General features: G+C 39.0%; 1 protein-coding gene across 2 annotated transcripts in view; it reads left to right on the plus strand.

The window, feature by feature from the left end:
* Positions 1-2689: 2689 nt before the first annotated feature.
* TRPM1 (transient receptor potential cation channel subfamily M member 1) overlaps positions 2690-25449 on the plus strand; it is a 92010-nt gene continuing 69250 nt past the window's right edge. For both annotated transcript variants that reach the window (XM_062626712.1, XM_062626723.1), the window contains exons 1-2: positions 2690-2894; positions 13485-13585. In XM_062626712.1, the coding sequence (XP_062482696.1) occupies positions 2846-2894; positions 13485-13585 (150 nt within the window). In that variant the 5' untranslated portion in view covers positions 2690-2845. The remainder of the gene's footprint in view (positions 2895-13484; positions 13586-25449) is intronic.

The raw sequence follows: 25449 nt of genomic DNA on the forward strand, positions 1-25449 counted from the left end.
AGATGGCCTAGCTGCCTCACTGCAGTGGGGGCCCTATTGGCACTATTCAAATTCAGTGTTATGAAATTACTCTCAGAGCTTATGCGAAATGCCTAAGTCATTGCCTAAGCCCCCCAAAATGCTGTAAGACATCTCAGAATCCTCACTCAACCCCATGTCCAGGAAAGGAGTCACATAGTTGTAGATGCCTGTGAGATCAACTTTCCTTTGGTATGTGGTCCTGCTGTACTATGTTGATAGCACAAAGAGATAAGGCAAGTGAAAGCTGGCACTTAGAAAGACTCTTTCTGGTAGGAAAGCATGTATTTTCTTTTGTCTGATTTTTCCTCAGCCCCTTCTAGAAAAGATGGTGGCTCTGTGCCAGTGTATCTGCCAGACTGTGCTGTAACATGGGCCACAATGGAGGTGTTATGAACACTGTGCTCTGACTGTCTTCTACTTGGAACACCAAGGACGTGTGCAGACCACAGAAGGGTCTGTTTACAGCAGATAGAAGACAAACTGGCCTTGCAGATGAGGAAGACAGTGACTTAAATTCTCCTGTATTGTTCTTTGCTGAAGAACAGAAGCACTGATTAGCAAAGCTGGTATGTGGGGTAGCTGCCTAATTGGGTTTCGGATATAAGATCATGTGGTTGTGCCAGTAAGGTTTGCTCACAGAGGTGTCTTTGACTTAGGAGTTGTCTGATCTCTCTTCAGTCTGCATCCAAATGCAGTGAAGTGCCCGCTTCCCTTCTGGTAAGGAGGAGGAATAGTTGGGGGAAGATTGGGCCAGGGTGAGAACTGGAACATGCTGAATGTCTTCCTGGGAATTGGCAAAAGGTCTGGGAAAAGTTTGAGAGCCTCAGGATCTTAGCCTATTTAACAGCCTTTTTTTCCAGCATCCTCAGCAGTGGCTGGGTGTTCTCCGAATCTATGAACACTAACCTAAACCAAAAATGAACATTTATCTCCCTCTCCCTGAAATTGAGCTAATTAAAAGCAGAGCCTCAGTCAAAATCTTGAATTTCTTAGGTTAGTTCTAGTTCAACATTATTTAATGCCTGGGTTTGATACTGCTTACAATAGCAGTGAAGCAATAGTCTTTTGTGGTAGCTATAAATCTCCTTATGTATTTTCCAGAAGTTAATGTAGTAATAGTTTTAAGAGTCTCTTATTACCAGCTGTAAGTCTAATTTTCTAACAGGATTCTGCTAATGGTATTATTCTGGCTTCAGCAGTTTTCTTTGTCTCAGAGCACATTAGAGGGGCAGTGGGTTCTTAGCCAGAATTCTCATTTTGTTCCCATACTATAAAATGTAGTTCTGCTGTAACGGTAGCTTACTCTTAATAATACTCACATGTTTTCTTCATTTATTGTTGTCTAGATTTTGCTACATCAATTACTCTTACATTGCTGATAGCCTAACAGCATACAGTTTAAACAGGCCAGTATCCACAGCCTATCTCAACTGATCATATTTACATTAATCTCATTTCATTACTTCACCAGCTGATAAAATTTGGATTGAATTAAAAATAAAGTTCTCAAAACATTGTATTACCTTAAAATTAATGTGAAAAATTATCTCCAGGAGTCTCTTTCACTGTCTGCTTCTGTGAAAAATAAACTTATATGTCAGAATCTGCCTTTATGTAGCAGTAAGGTTACTGGGGCAAGTAACGTGTGGTCTGTTTGCCGTATATTCTTGTTCTGGACCTGCCAATCTTTGTTGGTGTAATTGCACTTTGGCAGTTTTTTGCTGTCTGGGTGTACAGCCCAGTAGATCAAGAGGAGAGTAAAATTAAACAGTATGAAGAGCAGGATTATAGTCAGTTCTATGTAGGGAGATGGAAATCCATGTTTCTGGATTGTGTTATCTGACTGAACCTGTTACACAGGCTGAACTGTAGTTACATAGAAATAACATTTTTGAATGCTGGTAGTTCCCATTTTGAGAGACTCGCTTCATTGGCCAGTGTTACAGTGGGAATTCTTTTCAGTTTATGATCTTTAATGAAGGCTGTGTGGAAGATCAGAGTAGATATCATAATTACGTTTGGGATGTAGTGCACTGTTAGCCAGCATCCTAAGAACGTGATTACTGTGGCTGAGGATGCATCCAAGCAACAAGGACTTTGTCTCCAGTGTTGGAAGCTTTGTCTCATTCTGCAATAGAAAGATCAGGAACCCCTGCAAATTCAGTTTATTAAATCCGCTTCTCTTTCCCATAATCTTCCTGTCGTTCCTAGGTCTTGTTCTGGGGTGCCAGTAGGAGTGTCCTGACCTGTTTCTTTGTCTTTTTGAGTTGCTGCCAGATAAGTCTAAATTAAATGTGTCCTCCTTTTAGGTTAAGATAGATCCATGGTTTTGCAGTTTAGTAGCATCTGGGACTGGTAATTGCTTAACTAGGAAGTTCATATCCATGGTAAACTGTGACTTTGACAATGAAAATGAAAAATTACTCAAGTGTAGAGCCACCTTGCCTTCTTCATGTCTGCCTTTACCTTCCATGGTTCTCTGAAGAAGGGATAAGCAAAGTACTGATATGAGATCAATGGTTTAAATTAGGAGGGTAGAGAAGAAGGTGCCCATCACTTTGCTTCATCACAGGGGGATATTTGATTTGCATAAGAGAAGTTCTTACCAGCTAGTATTGTTAATAGCGGTCTGGTCTAGACGCCAGTTTTGTCTTTTCTGTCTAGCTAAACCAAGCAGGTGGCTTGTTAGCTCCATCTGCTGGGACTTGACGGTGTGGATGATGTAGGGAAGCTTAGCTGGACGCGCAGGAAAGAGGTAAAAAAGAGACAGAAACGAACCTAAACCAGAAGGAGTCGCTGTGTGCCATCGAGACTGAGAAACCAAATGGGAACGTCCATCTCCTGGACTTACAAAACACGAAGAATAATTAAAGGTTCGTCTGTGGCTGCATTAATTACCACTTTTCTAGTTGCTTTAGGACACACAAAACAAATCAACTCAATTTAGAAGTGCATACAAACCTGTATAGTGCTTTTAATTTGGCATGTGCTGCTGTGCAGAAAATGCAACTCTGAAGGTAGTTTATTCAAGACTGATAATTACAAAGCAGATTAATCGTAAATGGTTTCCCATTTATGGAAACTGCAGCGTTGTTTCGAAAGTAGCAGACCACAGAGTTATTTCAGTTATGGGAAGTGTGCTGTTCCATGCGTTTCAGGCAAGAACTCTGCATTTCTGGCAGAGTAACACGTGGCAGACATTGAGAACTTCTCCTGCAACTGTCTTGTCACCTCTGTGGAAAATCATTTGCCCAGTAAATGAGGAGGGGAGGGTGAGCAAAAGAAAAGGTTTACCCAGAGGGCAGCTTATTATCTAGCACTCTGTCCTGCAAAGATGCTTTGTTTAAGTAATCATACACATAGGAATGGGATTTTTCTGGTGCAGGTGCTCAGTGCGTTTAAGAAAGGCTTTTGTTCTTGGCTAAATTCTCATGAGACATCCTTTGGTTAAAAGAAGCAAAAAAAAAAATTACTGTGGCTCATGGGTGAGGTGGTATATCCTACGAGGAAAAGCGTTATCTACTGTTATGACACAGATGTCTCCATATCTGAGAGCAATTCCATGCCCTAAAAGCAGAAAGGAGGAAGTGAGAAACCATAAAAAGAATGGCTAAGATGAGAAGAGATTTTTCTTTCATTTCTCTCTTCTGTCATCGTTACACAGATTCCTGCTTGGAATATCTGGAAAAAAACTTCAAAGATTTTTTTCATGATTAGAGGGTTCTCTGTGGCACATGTTGTATTCTCTAATGGGACCATAAGGAATCTGAATATCAGGGGATTATCTAAAGATAGACCTCGGTACACAGAATTGTTTTACAGTGTAATAGTTTGAACTTTGTAAAGAAGATGGATGCTACAGACTAGCTCAAGGTGGCTAATTGCAAGTGACATTTTGTTGTATGAGCTCTCATAAATATTTTAATTTTCTGGAATATGTTCATGCACCAGATTTACTGAGGTTAAGGAGAAATTTGAGGTTGATGAAAATGGGATTACTGGTTCATGTGTGTGTTTTCTAAATGGAATTCTTTGTCTGCAGTCTCTGGTGCAGTTATGTCCAGCTGCAATATTTTAATCTCTCATTTGAAATTAAATATTAGCCTAAAGCATCAGGCAGAGACCAAATTATTGTTAAATATCAAAGACAATCTGTCTGGCCTGTATGTTAAAAAATGTAAATAGCATCTGATCAGACTATTATGAAAGGATGTGGGAAAACACCAGAGAACTGTTAAGACTTGGACTACTAGCTGGAAGTACTGTGATCCCCAAGGAGCCTAATAAGATTTGAGCTTAAGCACTAATGTAAAGCCCTATAAATGCACAATTCAAGAAGTCATTTTGTAGGAGCTCAAAGTTAAAATAGTGAAGTTAGTCAAGAAGTGGAAAGCTTTAGATGCTGCTTCTATCCAGGGCTAGTTTAGTGGGTAACTCACTGTCATGTTGTGTTCTTCTGGCTTCCAGAAGGAATCCTATCCATCCAGTCAGTTGAGATACTGCATTATGTGAGGTACTGGGCACAGGCCACCAAGGAAGATAGGCAGCCAGCTACACATCCCCTGATGAAATGCAGTAGTCCAGGTGAGCACAGATTGAAGCTAAATGCCACAATATAGTTTGTTCAAGGAACAATATAGTTTCAAAGAACAAACTATATTACAGGATGTAGAAATCAACCTAAACCAGAAATGCCTCATTTAGATTTTTGTCAGTATTGACTTAAAATACAGAATTTCCCTTACAGAAATACAAACAACTTGTGATACACAAATCTTGTTAAGTTCCATGTCTCCGCTTACATATTCCTTGGAGGATGCCTTGCTGAGTAATGTCATTTTCAGCTGTTTTTTGAAAGTTTCATTAGGATCACAGCTAGGTTACTAGATATTTGTTTCTTTTCAAAGTAGCAAGGAACATCAAACAACATGTCTCCAATCAATACCATTGTTCTTGTTCCTGCTGTGGATGGCAGTTACAGGTGTTAACCTCTCCTAGGATTTGCTCTATTGTTTGGTAATCAGCCTGGTTGTAAGTTACGTGGTTAGAAAAGGTAAATTGGCCTACACCCAAAACTGAAAAATGAACATACACACACACACACCCCTTTTACTGGCATGGCTTGACCTTCTCTTTTTTTAGAATTGCTGCCATCTGGAGAGTTGTATCAACCTGTGCCAGTCTGCTGTCACTGATTCTTGGAGTGACAGTTTGGCTTGTGAATGGAAAGTATATGTAACTTTATTGTATATCAGCTAATACAGGAAAAGTAAAACACCTGCTTGGTTTTTAGGCCTAAAAGGTGAGAGACTGAGTAATTCGATCTTTTTACTCAAAGCTGAATTTTTAGAAAGCCTTTACCATATCACTTTCATGATTAGTTGTGACACAGCACTGTCACCTTGGGCAACCAGTAAGTCCCTGAAAGGAATAGAGCTTGTAGCAGTCCATAGCAGCAAGCAGGCTTAGTCGACGGAATTAGGAATTAGCCCTTTCTAAATCCTTGAGTAGATGTTTGCACATCCTCCAGCAGAGCTGAGAGAACCTCTGTGTGCTAACAGCTATGGGGAATACTTTGATTTAAAACTAAACATTATCTTACTGTGTTTAATATACATCCCAAGGATATGGTGCTTTCTTCCAGGCTGACAGGGTAGGTGCTTCTCATTTTTCTATTTTAATGAACATGGGTGAGGTAAATGAACAGAGAAACTGAGAAAAGAAATGTGGTCATCTTGTATGCCGTTGTTTTGAGTGGCAGTTTGCTTGGCTCAAAGGTCTTTTGCAAAGCAGGATGCTGAAAAGGTTCCCTTTGTCTTTAGTAAGATGAGAACTGCCTGGGTTTTTCTCCCAGGTGGTAGTTACCTCCGTTGGTATGTCTTCTGGCACTTGATTTGAATTCATCCCAAATAGCTTAAATCTGAGCTGTTCTTTTAATGCAATAACATTTTAATATACTTGGAATATACTATCTAAGCAAAGACATCGTCTGTCTTTCTTGTATTTAAGAGATGGATTTTTTTTTTTATATCTTCAGAGTTATTAATGAAAGTAAATTTTTTTGCCATCTGAAATGTGCTTGAAGATAAAGTACAGAGGTACATACATATCTTTTGATATGTACTTGGTATGTGCTTTATCAAAGTTCAGTTTTCTTTGTACTCTTGTAGAATAAAACATTGCTGATACATAGAACAGTAAAAGAAATGAGAATGAAAAATGGCAGATGCTGTAAACAGGATGCAAGGCAAAGATTTGAAATTAACCAGTATTATCTAATGGGTATTATTTTTGTTGCACTGTCATGATTATCTTTTCAGTCCTCCTTGGCAAAGGGATGCATTTCTGAACACTTGCAGTTCATCTCACTTTACCACCCACACTTACACGGTTGCACTTTGAGATGACCACATAATAGAAGATCAAATCAGATCAATAAGTAACTTTCTTTGTGTCCTTATTGATTATGGGACAGCTGAAATGGAGCTTGGCGGTGGGCTTAGCCACCAGCTGGGCCTCGGGTGGCTCAGATGAAAAACTGCCTGCACCTCATCATTACTGAGGTGAGAGCTTGGGAGCTTTGCAGGACTGAATCAGAACACAGCAGCCAGGAAGCAGTGGTGAATATGGGCAGGGCACCTTTCTACTTGAAACTTTTTGTTAATTTTGCTGCAGAAATCTTGTTTGATACAGTTTTCTGCTAGTAATACTGATTTGAATGAGATCAGTATGTGCCTTCGTCCTTTGATTGCACAAGTTTGGGAATTAAAAGTTAGGAAGTTAATTGTGGACAAACATAATTCTTAGGAGAACCTATATTTAAAATGTAGGTTAAGCTATAGAAGCAAGAGTTGCACATGGTCAGGATAAGTGTCTGCAAATGAAGTCAATCAGGGGTATATTCATCAGGAGTAATTGCATATGTATGTGTTCAGAGCTACGGATGGTCAATTTCAGTCTTATTCCCATTTCAAGCCAGTTGTCAGCCTTCCAGCACAACTAATTTAAAGCCTTTTCCATCAAGCTCAGGCCAAGTTTTCATCTTAAAAATGCCAATGATTCAAGTTGCCATATCACTGTATTTCTTCCTTCTTCAGTTTGGGATTTTTCATTCACAGTTACAGCTAGATATGGCCTCATGAAATAGGCCTTTGGTGGTCAGTTTTCTGAATTTTATTAGGGAATAATAATTCTGTTAATGAAGTAAAAAAATATTACTGCCTTGAATGTGTTTTCTCCTTTTAATACTAATATTTATAATGGAATCTTGTGGGAGTAGTGGGTAGTAAGAAGGCAATGTACGCTTGTTTTCCCACTGGATTTGATCAAAACCAAAACACTTGAGCAAGTGGAGGTACTGATTGAATTGGTTTTGGTGTGATCCTAGAAAGCTAAGGCATGGACCCTGTTGGTCTAGATACTGTACAAACACAGAACAAAGAAGTGATTAAAGCCAGCACATGCAAAGAACTAAATGTAGTCATTTGGCTCGATCTTCTTCACAGGTATATAGACAGGTAATAATTGCATTATTTTGCCCTTTTGGTTGATTTGTGTTTTATCTGCTTATTTCCTACTAAAGCAAATGTCAAAATTCAGATCCAAATGTGCATATGTTGAGAATTACTTGGCTGCAGTGAAACAATGACTGTTTTCTAATCTAACAGTAGGCCTGTCCTGCAGATACTGGAAAAGCCTAGTTCATACCGAGTTCATTAAAGGTGGAATTCAGCCTACTGCTGAGAGCCAGCATAAAGCCATTTTATGCTTGACTCTCCTCTAAGTCCTAAAGTATGCAGTGCTTTTGTTTCTGAATTGTGGTACATTTTATGTGGAGAGTTAACACCTATAAGGCATGTAAGTCTGGGCCCAGAAAGCTGTAGTAATTGCTAAGGAAAAAAAAAAGGAAAAAAAGCAAAATGCCCTATGGCAAAAGACAGTAATTCTCGGTGAACTAAAATTTCTTCTGGTAGTCAAGAAGTTTTCTTCATCTTCTGTCAAATTAATCATGGACTTCATTCATTATTTATGAATTTGCTCTCAAGACACTACCTACTTGTAAAATGTTTCTTGAAGAATTCGTTTCATGCACTTCTGTTGTCCTGTAAAACATGAAGATGAAATTTTTTGAGGACAGGTGGGGAAAGCTGCTTTAAGTAGACTAAGAAGCAGGAATATATTGTCTGGATATATGTCTGCACAAACACTAAGTGGATATGTTAAATTTTTTGTTTAAATTTAGTACTTTTACCCCTGTTAATCCAGAAGCTCTTTAAAAAAATGAGTTTCAGATATAGACCAGCATGGTTAGGTAGCAGTAGTGCGATGGTGACACGCAGTTACTCTCCTCTGAAGAGACCTTGCTGTTCTGGTGCTTCTGCAGTGGTGACTGTCCAGAAGTTTGCACAGCCTGGTTTTCGGTCCTGCTTATACTATGCCTTCAGTAAAACAGGATCTTTGATGTCAGCTCAGCATCTTGGTTATTGTGTTTTGACAGGTACAACTGTTAGCTGTGTTAACTAGAGACTTTGGGCTGTGATTGTTTCCATGGATAGAAAACCAAAGCATCTCAGAAAACAGCCAAAAAATGTTTTATTTATGTGTTAATTCCTCCAATCCTTCTCTTTCAGTCAGATGTTGGTATTGTGATGAAAATTAAAGAATCTGGAACACATTTTAACTAATAGAGGTGAAGGAGAGAAGGAAGTGTACAGAAGGATTGTGAGCAGCTTGGACTGAGATGGTAGAATGGACAGCTTCTAAAGATGTGCAGACTGGTCAATACATCTTCTAGAGAAGTGTGATGTATGCACCAGAGAGGGACTTCCTATGAGAAAGAAAATGCCCCTAGATGCACCTTATTCCCCAGATGGCAGATGGACAAATGCTGTCACTCTTACTGACTGGGCAAGTGGTAGTTTGATGGTACTTAACACGGAACAAACACTCATTTTGTGTTTGCAATGAGTCTGGTGACTGCTGTGCAAAGGGACTGGTGGCAGGGCAGTGGTGGACTCTAGTACGTTTACGGTTAGGCAGCTGCTATATGCACCGGCAGATAAGCACAGTGGTTATTCTGTTACTTCTGAGAGCTTCCTGTTGCTTGCATCCTGAATGGAATATTTCTCTGGCAGCCAGAGGAGGCTGTCCTGCTGCCTGCAAGGCGTCTTTGTGCTGGGGTGCAGAGCTTACCTTTTCTGAAGTTGCTTGCGCCACTTTGCTCACACAAAAAGTTGACTGCTCAAATGTGAATTGGTAGAGTCCCTAAGAGCCTTTTAGTACAATGCTCTGCTGACTTGACTATGCTTTTTTTTTTCATCAGTCACACAATATAGTTTAAAAGGCTATTCACAGAGCTTTTTCTTTCTGAAGCCACTTTAAGGTCAGTGGTGCAGCGGTAAGTGTGCTGAACATTTATGTAGCTGTAGTGTAGATAATCTATTCCAGCAGACAGGCATTTTACACTCCTGACTTTTTCCCAGCCTTAGCAAGTAAACATACAGGCTTAGCTGCAGTAAGATTAATTTACTTTTGTAGGCTTAATCTATGGCATAGGCTAATCTAGATGTGATCCTATTACTGCAAGGTCAGGCGGGACTGTAGTTTTTGATAGTCCTGCTTTGCTCTTTCGACTCCTGCATGTGTGTTTTGGAGCAGTCTTTATTGGTGTCTGAGACTTTATTGTCCAGAGAGAGATATCTAACTCATGTGATCCCCACTGAAAAATGTTAGGAGATTGCCTGTGAAAGTGACAAAAAGTAAGTCCTTGCCCTGTTATGTATCCCCTTTTCAATGTCACTTGATGAAATTTAGGAAGTAGCAAAGAAAATCCACCATCATCTGTCACATTTGTGGAGATGGATGTGACATGAGTTGGTCAGCTGAAATGTGTTACTATAACAAATGTTCCTAGCAGGAATGGAGAACCTGTAACTGATAGAGGTAGGAATTCTCTGAGGATAACTAGGGATGAGCAACACACTGAGAGGTGCTAAACTCTGCCAGATGAGACGGTCTAGGAGATGCTGATTCATTGCACACTGCTGTATGCCAGATTAGAGCTGTGTTTCCTGACTGCATCAGCAGTGATAGATAAATTAAACACAGAGAATTTTAAGCGCTAGAGTTATAATGCAGAGAAGGGGCATCAATGCTGTTATATTTGTGTTTCTCCACCTTTGTTTTTTCTTAGTTCTGGTGCTGTGTCAACTCTGAAATGAGATGTTTGGTTTGCATAGGCAACCCTTTTGAATGAACACCCTTGGAAGTTCAGCTGAGGTTCCCCTTTCTCTTTTGGGAAGTTTCTTTAGTGTTGCCGAAGTACTTTTGAACATCTTGCAAAACTTTTGAACTCATTTCTGTGAAGAACTCTGAGCTTGTCAGTACAGTGGAGAATGTTCATGTAAAAATGCAGGGACTGTTTGCTCAAGCACTTAGCAAACAGTAATCATGCTTGCATCTGTCCAAGGACTCCAAATGATTTTACAGGGATCAGGGAATTAGGAGTCTTTGCATAGGTTTATATGATTGCTTCTTTTTTTCAAATAGAGAAAACAAGGTATTCAAGATACGGGGTGACTTGCACATAGTCCCATAGGAAATCAGGGTCAGGAAGATTCTGTCTGATTCTCAGTTCCTTTCTTTACTTCTAAACCTGTTCTACACTTCATGTTTATCTTGCAGCTAACTCATACTTCATATCGTCTTGTTCTTCTTGCATCAAAATATATGTGCACGTTTCTAGGTCTTCTGTAGGTTACAGTTACCATTATTACTAACTAGTCCAAATTCATGTATTTTATTTGCTTTTCTCTTTAAAAAAGCAGTTTTCACAATCAGAGCAACATGATTATGTACAGTACCAGTACGTTATGGTTTAGGAAATTAAATTGCTTTTCTTGAAGAGAGGTTTTTAACCTCTCCTGGACAATTAATTGCAAATCAGGATGGACATTTCAGATATTTGACAGTTCCCACATGCTAATATAATATCAAAGGAGTCTAATATTACACATTTTAATGCTTATATTTTTAAAGAAATGACAGCAAAACTATCAGAAAATTCTGTTCTCTCACTTCAAGAACGGTGCAGAATATCCACCAGATGGAGCTGGTGGTAGCGAAGAAAGCGTTACTGGTGAGTGAGCCCCAAATGCCAAATGATGGAGGTAAGAATTATTTACTGTTGAAGATTACAAATGGAAATGGCACTAGTAACTATGTATTTGGAATTTCACAATGGAACTCAATGCTGTGAATAAGAGAACTGAGACATTAACAAAGCATCTAAGGCATATGTCCTTTCCCCTTTTTAGAACTGACAGTAATTCAGTTATCTTCCAACAAGAAGCAGGTGCTTCCTCTGTCTCAGGGATGATGGAGCACAATAGGGAGCCTTGTTCCCTCACTCACTATGTTGAATATGAGCAGAGTTCCAGTGCACTGCTGCTCATACCTTCTCTTTTTTCCCAAGCAGGGAGCGGCCTTTTGTCACCAGCTGTAGATGTTGTCTTGTGGTGGGAAGCAGAAACAAGCTGCTTTCTTCCAGAGTTACAGGTTCATTCTTTAAGTTCTGAGGTCAGTGGAGTTTTCTGGGCTGCTGTCTAGTGGTGCAGGTTCAAGACTTCAGTGCTTACTTGTCATTAAATTACTCATTTTATTTGCAATCTAGTTCTTCTCTCTCTTTTTCTTCACTATCCTTTCATATCCTTCATTATTAGCTAGGTAAGAGACATTGTTTCAGCCTTTTTTTCATTGCTGGTAAATACAGGAATGTATTTAACTAGCTTTGTTTGAGACCATAGTATTGTGTAGAAAAAAAAGTGGTGTACTGAATACTGAAATGATGATGGTTTTTTTTGCTCAGCTAAAATATAAAAAGGGAAGTAATTATTGTCATGAGATCCTATCCTCACTGAAATCTATGTGAAAACTCCCTTTTCTTTTAGGACTCTGAGGCTGAAACTGATTGCTATGTTTATATAGTACACCTTAAAGTCACCTGGCATGAATCTCAGTTTCACTGGGGGGGGCGGGGGGGGGACTACCACTGGCAGTGTGGTTTTTTTTTTTTTTTTTTACTTCTGAAATCAGTCTTTTTGAATTTAGGATCTATGGTCACCCTGCTCACACCCACATAGCCTCCACAGCATCTCTTTGGTCTGCCCAGCACAACAGACTCTTGGTGCTCCCATCTCATTCCAGTTTGGTGTTGTAATAACAGGGCTAGCTTCATATAGTGTATTATACTTAGATTGTATTGCCTAGAACTTACTTTCCATCTTAAGAGTCAAGTGACTTGACCATTAAGAACCTAAACTTCAATATCTTTGGAAAGCAAGGAAGCATTCTCATCTCCAACAAATAAGGGAGCTGCTGAGGTACAGCAAAGATGAATTATTTATATCTCTGCTATGTAAAAAATAGAAAAGACATCCTGGGTGACACATCAGCTTCTTTTGTGGTTGGGTTTTTCTGTTTCCTTCCTCTGTGTGTCACTGATAACAGCGTGGGTTACCAGGAGAAAACCAGCCACAGCTCTCAGCCTGGCTGGTCTGCACATTTCTTTAACCATTAACTGCCCACATACTGGTAGTAGTGGATGAGCACTATATCAAAGAAGAATTAGATAATGTCTTCCATGAAAAGGATAATAGAATCATACTTCATACATCACTATAATTTTCTTCTTGGGCTCTCTTTTTGTTTGGTTTGTTTTTTTGGTGGGGCTTTTTCATATATATTACCCAGCTAACTAATAACAGAAATCCAACTCATCATTTTACAGATAAGAAACAGTATAACTGGTTAAAGGTTCAAGTATTGATAAGAAACTCACTAAATTTAATTGCTCAAGCTCAGACAGTTCCTGACCTAATTCTACAAAATGCTGAGCAAGCAACCTCTCCTGTAATAGTGGATGGGAGCTGCCACATTTCTTCAATTCAGATTCTTGTTGCCTCAAATGACTTTTCAAAAACTGAAGCAGATAAAGGCTCGTATCCAATGTATAAGACTATCTATTCAGGGGGCATTTATGAGGATCTAGACCATGGTTAATAGATCATTTTGAAAATTCAGGCCTCGATGGCATATTCTATGCCACATCCCACATATAGTAATGTACTTCACATGCAAATTGGCCTACTTATATAATTAGAGAGCTGGAGACATCTTACTTCTGTTCTCAACAAAGTGGAGCTGGAAACAGGACATTTCTACTTAATTTCACTTTAAAGCTGCTTTTTATTATTTGCAAGAGGAGAGAGGGGACAGACAGTTGCTAAATGACGAAGATTGTGGAATGGACAGACAAACAATGCTGAAGTACCACACAGTGACCTTTAAGTGTGGAATTGACTAAATGGAACTTCATTTCTATCAATGTCACCTGCCAGTTAAATGCTGTCTGAGTTTTGTTGTGTAAACTGTTACATTTTTAATCCAAGTGTGCTTTTCCCTAGGTTACTACAGCATTGCTTTGAGGATATGTAGTTTACAGAAAAAGAGGCCAACTTTCTTCACCCAGCAGTTCCCAGTAACCCACAGAGTGCTGATTCTCATGGTAGGTAACCAGCACTGAACAATATTCTGTCTGCACTTTGTTTCAGGGATAGAAACTCAATTATCAAGAACTGGTGAAGTACATAATGGCTGTGATCTATAGCTGAGATAAAACAGTAATGTACTGCAATGTGTAACTGGTGTGAACTGTCAAAGGGAACTGAAGACATGGTGCTCCCACCAGCAGTTCTGTTGTGCACAAGTTTTAAAGAAAGGTCCGTAAAAATGGTGTAAAATTCTCCCAATGCTCTTCATTATTTGAGTTGCAGCTATTAAGATGTAAGAAAGATGTCAAGCTCTGTATTGCAAAATCATAAGAGCTTTGATGGTTTTTTTGCACTTAAGAAATGTACTTTGCCTGAAAAAATATCATACTACAAAACATTGTGATTTCAGAAATGTTTAAACTTCTTCAGAACTTAAAAATGGAAAACTTTGATATTTTTTATTTTCCCCTTGTCTTTAGGGACATAGAGCTTTGGAATTTTTTGTTTGACTGTTTGATTTCTGTTCCCCCTGATAACTCTATAAGCTTGCCTATCTTCATTCATATTAATAATAAGGCCAGAAATTGTAGTCCTGAATATAATGTGTAAAACCAGCTTTTTAATCTGCACCTAAATATCATCAACTGCCCAAAGAAGGAAAAGTGGTTTGGAAGCTGACTGGCACTTGTTGTAGTAGAGCTTGTGATAAAACCAGTTGTTTGATGTTTGTATAGTTTTTTGACCCCCAGTGTCTGCCTGATCTTCTCCCTAGTTTGGTACTAAGTTACTGTACCCCCTACTGAGCGTTGCCACTGCCTCTCTGCATTTATGTTATTAAGTGCTGTACTTGCTGTGATTAGATTCTCCCTTCCTTCTTCTACCCCTTCCTAGTTTTGTTTTTTACATATTACAAATATTGGAATACGCCTTTTTGGAAAAGCATTTATGCAGCACCAAGCACAATACCAGCAGCTCCTGTTCTTAGCCTAATTAATGAATACCCTTAATGCAAAGTAGGGTTTTTTTAAGTTAAACGTGACTGTTCAAAATTTAATTACTGTATCAGGAATGTGAAGGGACACAGATGTACTTTTTTAGAAAAAATAGTCTTTTAAGACATCCCATTTAAAAAAAAAAGTGCTTTTAGTTTTTGTTTCATAATCCATTGTCTGTGTAAGAAACATTTAGTTTAATATTAAATGCAAAGTGAAAGAAGGTGTAATTCTGCATGCCTTTTCTACCGATGTCTGTGTACAGGTATAAGCCTCTCTTACCCATCTGTCCATGTAAACACAGTTCATCAGATTACACGCTGCTGCTTTCCATATTTACTCTGACTGCCGAAGTGGGTGGACACATTGGAGCTGACATGGAGGGCTGTGAATCAGAGCTTTAAATCTATCACTTTGTTTTTAAACTGACAGTAGACATCTCTGATTTGATGTCGTGGAACAGCTCTGACCACAAACAGTGAGAGCTTTTTAGAAATCTTAAGTAAGAATTTTTAATTTTAAGAGCTTTTTAGAAATTTTAGATTTCCCATAGGCTGAATCAAATACAGCTGTCTTTAACCAAATTATTCACTTGTTTTAAAAACAAGTGTTTTGTGTCAAAGGACTTTTAAGCCATGGATCTTTCCATGACTGCAGAAGTTACATCACTGTGATGTGGTACTTACAGGATATACAGGTACTTATGTCTTGCATAGTATGTTACTTCCATGTACTTTGAAATGGGTACATCCTACTCTTCTAGGGAGCGGGCTGTCAAGGATCATGAAGGTGATCTTGCAGACGGAGTGTGCCTGCACTCCACTAGCTCTGTAATGGAGATGTATATTCTTGTTTTTTTCGTAATCCAAGTCTGACCAATTTGGTTTTATTGTAAAAAATAGAGGGTGATGGACAGATCTGTCTTTTCCTGTCACCCACCGTTCTGCTTCAGAACCAGTTTAAGGGTCTTTCACTCATGTACTGTGCCAGATACTGATTTGTTGTCAACCATATCCTGTAGCAAGACATTACTACCCTTTCTTCCCCCAGTGCTGATTTAAACCAAATGGTTACACAGATCTGATGTAGACCACACAAACCATTGAATAAGCTCAGCTGGTGAAATAGAAAACTCCAAAGTCAGACAGGAAGCTTCAGAAACAATTTAAAAGCATCAGTTTGAAAGGCTTCCTAATGTGAGACTGCACTTGTAAAAACCACAAGCTCTCTTGGAAAATCAATGAGTTTGTGCTTCTGTATCTCAGAGCTATTCAAAGTGCTAGCATGGTGCAGGCTTCTTTTCCCCTGGGATAGTGGAAACAGCCCATGAAGCGTTGCACAAACGCAGTGGGAATAGGAACATTAGCAGAACGTATGCCTGTTTTTTAAACTGGGGCTAATATTCAGCAGCTTCTGGTGCATTGATTGCTAGAAGGCTCTCGCCCAGGTCTTGAATGTGGACATCTCCTGGGCACTGATGACTTGTGAAAATCACTGTGGTCCTTAAAATATACCAGAAAACATTTACAGGGAGCTCAGACAGAAGTCCTAGAATCACAGATCCAAAAGGAGAGAATCAGTTCCTTATTCATGTTCTATATTGTGTGTTGGAGAACAGATCCATATTCTGAATTTCTGCTTCCTGAAAAGCATGTCCCCATTTTTGTCCTTTACTAAAGTACCTTTAGTGCATCCTTTCTGAGTAGTGCAGCCCAACATCTCTTCAGGGAATGCACTGTCATAACATTATGCCTCTTTGTGAGATAATGTCACAAGAAGTCACCAGGATGGACCTCTGTTCATCCGCTGCATTCAGACGCATGATGCATCTGAGGAAGAGGAACTGTACAAACAAGCCTTGAATATTTTTTTGTTTCTTGACCGCATTCATGTTGGATTTTTTTAGTATGTAAAACAAAAATGTTTAGCATATGCTATTATCTGTATGTCTTTCATCTTTGTCCATTATTATCATAAGGTGCTGGATCAGGAGAACATACTTTTAGCTCATGAAATCTGTCCGTGTTGATGGAGGTGACTAGTGTAATAGATGCCACCATTTGAGAGTATGTCCCAGAATGTAACAATTACTTTTATAGGTGAAGAATTCAGGATTTGGCAAATGAAGTTCTGGCATAAACAGAAGTATTTTGGTTTGTTTCAAAGATCACAGCAGTTTAAACTCACAACAGGGTAGTTTTTTATCAAGACATTTTATCTTCTGCTGCTAACTAGATGATCTTAAGGTCCTTTCCAACCCTAACCATTCTATGATTCTGTGATTCAAATTCAGTAATACAGTACAGAATACCATGCAGCAATTGCAATGTTTTGCTGCTTACTGACCAGCTATAATGGAGACACCCTTTTGGAGTGCAGGTTTATATTGAATTTATGAGGCACTTTGTACAGTAGCTTGTCTGATCACACCTCCCTTTAAGATTACTCTGTCCATGCTCTATCAGCTTACTGTCCTTGCCAGAATTTTATATTCAATTTGCTAGCTTCTCCCTCAGCCTTATTCACATAAGCCAAACCATGTCTTAAATCAACATCATACAACAGCTGCTGTAAAAAATCTTGTCAAAAATGCTAATTTTTCCTGTTTTAGTTTTGTTTAGGTGTAATGAATGTTTAGAGAGGAAGTCCTCTTTTGTGACCCTTCAGTGTCTGTGCCCTCCTCTCTGCATTCTCTTAACCTGGTCCTACACATATTTTTGCAGTAACATAATAGAAGTGATACTCCTGCAGAGTATGGAACTTGTACTCTCCCATTTCCCAGCAACTTTAGGTGTATCATTAAGTTGTCAGCCATTTATCCTTGCCAGCCTGGGGAATTTAATTTTCTTGATTGTGGCTGTGCTGACCAGAACAATAGAACTGCTGCATCTCTGGCAATCGGCCTCTTCCACTTTCCTTTTGTTTTGTTTTACATTTTCAGCACATTTTTCTGCACCTTCTGTAGCCAGCTGCAAGCAGGCACCTGCTCCTTTTGTACTAAGAAATAAAAGGGGAACTTAAATAAAAGGCAAATTAATAAAAGGTATGACTATAACTAAATCCTGGAAATGAGTGGTGTTTCTGATGTACCTCACAGTCACAAATCAACAGTCCCAGTGGATATTTCTGAAACATAGCTCTGGTTTCTCTGTGCTTTCATCCATCTTATTTTCTAAAACAGAAGTCTTCTTTTTCTAAACCTTCTTTTCTAAAGCCAGAGTCCTAGCTCATGACTGAGAAGATGTCTTCCAGAGCCAACTCAGTATTTCCTGGTCAGTAATAGTTTCATTGTTCTTTTAAAGCACCTTCTCCCTTCTTCATTTCTGGTTTATCCTCTCCTGCGTCCTTTTGTTTTTTCACTCTGCATATTTAGGCAAAGTAGAGCACAATCGATGAATTGAGATATTAATAAGAATTCATGAAGACAATATACACCACGCATTATTTGCCACAACTATATTTCATAATTAATTAAAATCTAACCTGTGATCTGATGGGTTGCTTGCTTTTAAAACCTTGTTTCTTGCATCCTGAGACTTGCTGTAGACACACTCACTAGCAACAGTCACCTTGTAGAATTCCACCAGGCCTCTGGTCCATAGTCTGCTGAGGACCATCTGCTCTTTTCATGTGCCTTTCTACTGATACAAAAATAATTTCCATCTGACTGCCCTGTGCTTTGCATGAATAAAAACCTTTTGGGCTGCTGCTTCTAAAGTAGATTTACCTTCAATCACCATTTATTAAATCTCTGTCCATTAAAAACCATAGCTTGCAGAAGCTGTGTGCATTAAGCCTGATTATAGAGTCAGTAGAGAAGAGAGAGGGAGACAGCAGTTTGTATCAGTGTATTGCCTTGTTTTTCTACTTGTCTAGCTGGCTGGTAACACTTGTAACAGGGTGCATACCAGGAGTCTTTTTATTTGGCTTTGATTTTGTTTTATGCATATGTCTCTCTTTTTATTTAAGCTGTAACTTAATGATTGTTGGCTCCAGGAAAAAGGCTGCTCAGACTACATGACTAAAACCAGAGTTCTCTTTGGTGCCAGGGTACTAGGTCCTTTATGGAGGGTAAGGGCCAGGGGAGTAAAAAGGGAAGAGGAGGAAAGTTCACAGGCTCCTTACGGAGGATGAGTGGCTCCTTCAAGCGCACTTCATTTAAGGGCTCAGCATCTGGATCACAAAAGGTAAGCCTGCAATTACCCAAATAATACAGCCTGAGGGAGACAGCTGGAGGCACTGTTTTCCCCTTTCTTTAATTCATTTTAATTTTTTATTGAATAGCTGGTAAATGAGAACAATTCTCCTTGTGCTCTTTCAAGTCTCAGAGGCATCAGTCATGTTCATTGCACTGGTTCTGGCAATGTGTCTTACTCCTGTTCTGGGAGTTCTTTCACAAGATCACTGTCTTAAGGATGTTTGGGTTAAATGTTACCTAATAGAGCTAGCCTGTAATTACTCCCGTCGTCAAAATCCTATTTTGATGACTATTGATACTTGGCTTTCATGCCAAATTTGGATGCAATCAATGAGAGGACTGATAGGATGTATAAATGATTTTGATGGGATTCACTGAGCAGACAGATTTTATGGGAAATACAGTTTGTGGTTAGATTGTGTGCTGTGCAGGATATGAATGAAGAAGGCAAGGAGGGAGAAAGAAGCCATGAGGCAATTGCTTTATAATGTATGAGCTTACTTTGTTGTTATCATAAGCTTGCCTCTTGTCATGTGTTTTGCAAATAACTGCACAAACCAGAAAAAAAGATGGGAAAAGATGGGAAAGTCATTATCTGTAATTTTTTTTAGAGAGAATTTTATCTTTTAGATGGAAAAGGATATTGTCTTGAGAATTCTATCTTTTAGATGGAAAAGTGTTTTTCTCTCCCCTTTTGATCTGTCTCCCTGTTTTGATCTATCTTACCATTTGTTAAAGAAGCTTGAAAATTACTGTAAAATCCCTCGAAGTTAGTTGCATTTGTTAATCTTAAATTGTGTGCTTTGTGTGCTTGCTTATGGGTATAGTAAATACTATTAACAGGGGAAAAAAAAAGTTTAACAGGATGCTTTTACTCTCTTCTCCTAAGCTATTTGTCAAGAAGCTGTGATCAAAATTACCTTTTGATCATTTATAAAAGATCAGTTCATAGGTTTATTTGGCAATTATCTGCAACTGGTTAATATTACAGTTCTGATGAGATAGATCACTTGGTAACAGTGGAATAATTTTCATCCACATTCCTTTTGAGAGTTTCAAATAGGTTCGGTTTAGTTTGTTGGGTTCCCCCCCCCAAAAAAAAAAAAAATTCCTGCTGTGATTAAGAAATTCTTTGTGCAAGTATTTTGGCCACTGTCTCAGTGGCTCAGGAGATAACACCGCTGTGGTTTTTCCAGTCTGGGGACTTGGTTGAGTGATGGAAGTGAGAAAATAATTTTGGTATAAGAATTTATTTCTAAGTACAGCAGAGCAGGTTCTTCCTTAATGCTTGAGAAATATTGAGACAATAAGCAAACTGTCATCGCAGGTAGAATTTCCTGGCCCTAAAGAAAAACAGAGGCAAACTTCTGGCTGGAGAATAGGTCAACAGGTTACCAGTTGCTCCTTCTCAAGCAAACAAAACCTGTGCCTAGCAACACGTGAGATCTGGTACAGCCTGTGTTCTTCTGTTTAATGAAAGCAGGGGATGTCAAATTAGAATAATCTATGGCTGTCACAGCAGAATCAGTACTGTAGCTGCATTCCTAAAAGATACTGAAAAATGTTATAGTTGTGTAGCTGGTTATATAAATTTGTCCACTTTTGACTAATCTTCTCTGCTTGTGTATGCTGTTTACGATGAGCATTCTACAGGCTCTTTTACTGAACTGCCCTGCTGAATCAACCCTGAATCAGTTCAGTGTTGATTTGGTATCTTAATGTCCTTCCATGAACTGGATAAGAGCATTGTGGAAGACAGTCCGTAATAATGTGTATATTAGGCAGTGCCAGCTGATCTGAATAGGAATCGGAAACAAATCCTTTAACTCTAAGCAGGATGCACAATTGGCCAAGTAAATGATAAGGCTTTTGTTTTGCTGTGGCACACCACCGAAAAAAGAATACTGGTAGTGTAGAGGATGTTTTCAGTTTGAAATGTAGAACTGAATGGTTCTCCTTGGCATGTCCATGACAATCTTGACATCTGTAAGTTTCTTCTCAAGACAGACATTGTAACGTATGGCTTTAGGAATCTTTTTGTTGTTGGGAATTGTTCATAAGGAGTTGAGTCTCTGTTCTGCAGGTATGAGTCACCCAGCCTAGCTAGGCATGTGGCATTGCACGAAGTCCCTTTTCTCCAAGTCAGTACACTGCAGACATCCAACAGGAGCAGATGGTGTGTGCATATGGCAAGTTATGTGTGATGTGTACCATGAAGGAAAGGTTACAAAAGCTACTGTTCAAGACAGGGTGTAAGCATAGAATTGGAGACAAGACTTGTTGCACTATATAGCTATTAAAGCCTCACGTACCTCTAACCAAACGCTGCCTGTGTACAGCTGCTATGTCATGATGGCTTCCAGCAGTGAGAATGTCAGGAGTTTTGTGGGAATTTTTTGACTTCCATAGTGTGTTTAAGCTCAAATGTTTGGCAAATTTTACAAACTGATGGTAGCTGTAACTCATAGGAAACATGTATGTAATTCAGAACATCTGTATGCCTGGGCAAATACTGCATAAACATCACAATTGACAGTAAGAACAGCCTGTCCAGCAGGGTAACTACATGTATTATGAGCTGCAAGTGTCATGGCAGGTTTGGCCTGATGTCCAGCATATAAGTCATGGACATACCCAACACTTTTCATCCCCCCTCTAAATCTCAACAGCATACAGATTGTGTATACAGAGATGCTACTTTGAAATGCAGCATCTTAATAACCTATTATAGGAATCTATGGCTACGAGGAGAGAGGGCTTTTCTCCAGATAAAATTGCTCAGCCATTGCAGGTTCACAGCTTGTAGTAGCAGGGGTAATAGGATGCATTTCTGGATTCTCTTGTGCCAGCCATGTCAGTGAAAGCATTGCTTTAGTACCAAGATTAACATTAGAAAAAGATGAAGCTGACAAAGGTAACAGCAGGAGAACTGTCCTTTGTCATACTGTACATGAGCAGAACCTTCAGTTTTAAGAGATAATGTATTTGAAATGCTCGACTTGGGCCTGTGATAATGATGAAGCCATGAGTGGCACTGCAGCAGACATGGAGAGGACACAGTTTTTCCCCAGAACTGCTCAGTTTGATGAATCTACCATTGCCTTGAGGGACAGAACCTTTGTGGTGCTTTTTAATTTCAGACACTGCATTTGTAGAACCTACCACAGGTGATGAGGATTCTTTTAATATAGTCCTTAAAAATGAGGTGAAAAACATAGGTGGGCAGAGTAAGGGAACAGTCAGAAAGAATTGAAAAAGGAGCCATTTTATAGACAATGTGGTGGATTGGATGAGCATTTTAACTTTCCAGTTTTGTTACTAGCTGTTCTGTTCCTACTTTGCGAATCTGAGCAACTCACTTTCCCTCTGTTTCCCTTTCTGTTACATGTCCTGTCCACTTCACAGAAATAGTTTTCTGTTGTATGTGTATGTATTCCCCCTTCAAGCCTCCATTTAACTAACCTGTGTTGTCAGAATTGCCCATGCAAACCTCCCTAGTGTTGCCAGACATCACTTTGCTCTTGGTGGAGATGCCTGCAGTAGAGACAGTCACTTTGAATAATAGAAAATAAACAAAATCTTGGCTATCCAAAGGATTGTAAATGAAGAGTCAAAATCCATGAGGGGCAGACAAGCAGTGAAAGAGAAAATCTACCAATATCAGCAAGGAGAAGAAAGCCATTCATTCCTAGAATGCAGCTTGCAAAACAGCAAACTTACATATGTTGAGGAGGTACAAGGGTCATGTCTTATTTTTATAGCTTTTTCAAGTATTCAGGAAAAGTGAGTAAATACTATCAAAAACTCTAAATAGATGTGAATTACCTAAAAAGAGATGAACTGATTTTTTTTCCCAAGTAATTTGCTAATGTATAAAATGAAGAGAAATGTAATTGAAGGTTATTAAAGTACAGTCACAATGTATATAGCTCAAGGATTCACTGCAACAGCCTTTCACAGCTGGGTGGCAGAGGTGTATAAGGGCTGAATGGAAGGGATTTATGTAGATCCATATCTGCTATAAAACTGGATGATTCCTAATTAACTGTAAAGAGAGTTGGTTGTTCTCATATTTTATCCCTTATGATTTCAGAGCTGGAAATGGGGTGAAGGAGAGAAACGAGGGGAAAAAAACCCAAACCCTGTTATTTCAAATAAAAAGTAAGCAGTGAGATAAACTGCTTAAAGGCTTACATTTGGACCCCAGTGTTACCTCTTCATAAGCAAGTTATCTTTTGCGTTGTGAGTACCTCTATCTGCCCTGTACTTTGCCAGTTGTTAGCAGGCAAATTATTGACACTGAGCAGCGGATGCCTCATTGTGGGGCTGGCCACCCCTCTGGTTTGGAGATGGGAGAGGTCCTGTAGATGGGGATTAGCTGGGTGGAATGGGAAAGCTAGTTTGTCCTGGGAAGTGGTATGAAGAAGAGTGAAAGAGCAGAATTTTAAGTTACTTACTTGGGAGGAGAGGAAAAGGCATTGAACCCAATGTTACGTGTGTAACAGCTATTTCATCATGGGTGGAGGGGATTAAAGACAGGTAGCAGAGACAATTAGAAGGCAGTCATAGGTGCTAGATTGTTAGAGGCAGGTTCTGGAGGGAGCCACTGACCTGCTGAAGCAGATCAGGTTGCCCAGACAAAATATGGTCAAACTGAGCAAAGGGAGCCACTGAAGGACTTGAGGGAAAGGGCAGTTTCTGCTGAGGAAATGCTTCAGGTTGCAAGGAAGAGACTATACAACTCTCATCTAAAGTTTCTTCCTGGCCATTTAGGCTGTGCTACAAAACTAATACCCATGTAATCTGTAAGATCAGTCTAAAGTCCAAGTGAATAAAAACCAAAGCTACCCTGATGAATAACTGTGACCTAATTAAAGAAGTGTCTTACATTTAACAGAGCTAGGAGACTGCAGGTATAGAGGATGTAGATTTTCTGTAACTATGGCAACTAATTTCCCCAGCGCAGCGGTTTCAACCAACACTCAAGAAACTGATTAGAAGCTTATTTTGAATGATAATCTCATAATCTTTAATGGATAATGCTGTCATTTTCTTCCAATAATTTTCCTTTTTTGGTACAGTGTGATGCTTTTTGTGATTTTAATAGCATTCCACCGACATGTGATCCAGTAGGAGTTCTCTAAAAGTCTGCAGTTGTGTATGAAGTGTATCCAATAATAAAAGCAGTTGCTCCTCTAAAAACCTGACTCCCCTCACAGGGTTTTATACTACATTAGGTAATACTGAGCTCACAGTGTTGATTCTGTTTTGTTAAAATTCTGATAGAATTCTAAATATTCCTTGTTATGGCTCCATCAGGCAGTTCATGTTAGATGTTTTTAGCTGGATTCATTCCCTGCTACTGAAAATACATGGCTTTGAGTTTTCCATGAGAACATACAGTACCACTAAGAGAATATCCTTGTTCTTTTGATGTAAATAGCAAGCTATAAAAGCGATTATTTATAGTCACAATAAAAAGTAACTAATCAACTGATCACAATGACAGTGTCTCTTCTAAACAGAAGTGCCTTAAATCTGAAGGGTGGAGTTGAATGTAATTTCATCATGCAGTCATTATCCCCTGCTTTCTTCAACCCCTTTACAAAGATGTGTGGTAAAAGTGTATGAGCTTGCATGATGTCCTCTTGAAATGACATGAAAAAGCGGCCTTGTTCTATAAAGATTAATCTCTAATAATAGCACAGTAAAAGATGTAACAGCTGGTATGGATTAATATTCCTTAATATCTACTTTCATGTGATTAATAGCTGAATGGCTTAAGCCTCTACCAGTAGAAGGCAAGCAGTGGTCACTAAGCTCTACTAAAATGGACTGTTTGTAATTTTTTAACAGAAGAGACTTTTAAATGTTTTTTCCTTTTTTCTTTTTTTTTTTTTTTATTATCTCCAGAGTTCCTACTTGACTTAATTTTCCTCCTTCTCAATTTTTCTGTTCAGGTCACACATTAGAAATCTCTTCTAACAAAAAAAAAGGCAGAAAGAAGTTGCTCAAGGGTTCATCCTCTCTTATTTCCAAGACTATTCCTAATACAATTCAGCAGTGAATCATTAACTTCTATATTGGTTTATTTATTAATGTGTTTTACAGAGATTGACAGATGAAGGGGAGTGCATTAAGTTTTTGTCTTGATGTTCACAGGAAGTAGTAATATCTTGGTCTAGTTCTATGTTGTTAGTAGTGATTTTTTTTTTTTATATAACACTTTCACAAAAGCAAAATCTTTGTCAGTTTGGAACTGAAGAGCAAAGGGTAAATTCCAAAGTTTTTAAAAAGATTTAATCAGCATGTGATTAGCTGGCTCAGTGCTTATAGCCTGGGGTGTGCTGTTTTGTAATTACATCTTAACCACTTAATGATTTACTTGGGTTTTACTGAGGTCTGATTCCACTCAGTATTTTCAATTGTGGAAACGAATTTTCTCATAAAACTGAAGATTGAAAATCCAGGTGTAATGCTCAGGAGCTGAGAAGCTTTTTTCCATGCAGTGTCCTAGTAGATTCAGAGGTAAGGTGTGAGGATGTAAGAGCAGCAGTACTGGGTCAGGCCAGCAATTTGTGTTGCCCACTGCTGTAACAGCTTGGTCTGAGGGGTGCTGTAGGAAGGTGGGGGAAGGTGCAGCTGTTCTCCCTCAGTGTTTGCTCCTTTGCAGTGATACTTAAGTTGG

This window comes from Pezoporus occidentalis, unplaced genomic scaffold (genome assembly GCF_034315485.1).
Source record: "Pezoporus occidentalis ecotype Australia unplaced genomic scaffold, CSIRO_AGI_Poc_V1 ctg11, whole genome shotgun sequence".
In the NCBI taxonomy this organism is placed as follows: Eukaryota; Metazoa; Chordata; class Aves; order Psittaciformes; family Psittacidae; genus Pezoporus; species Pezoporus occidentalis.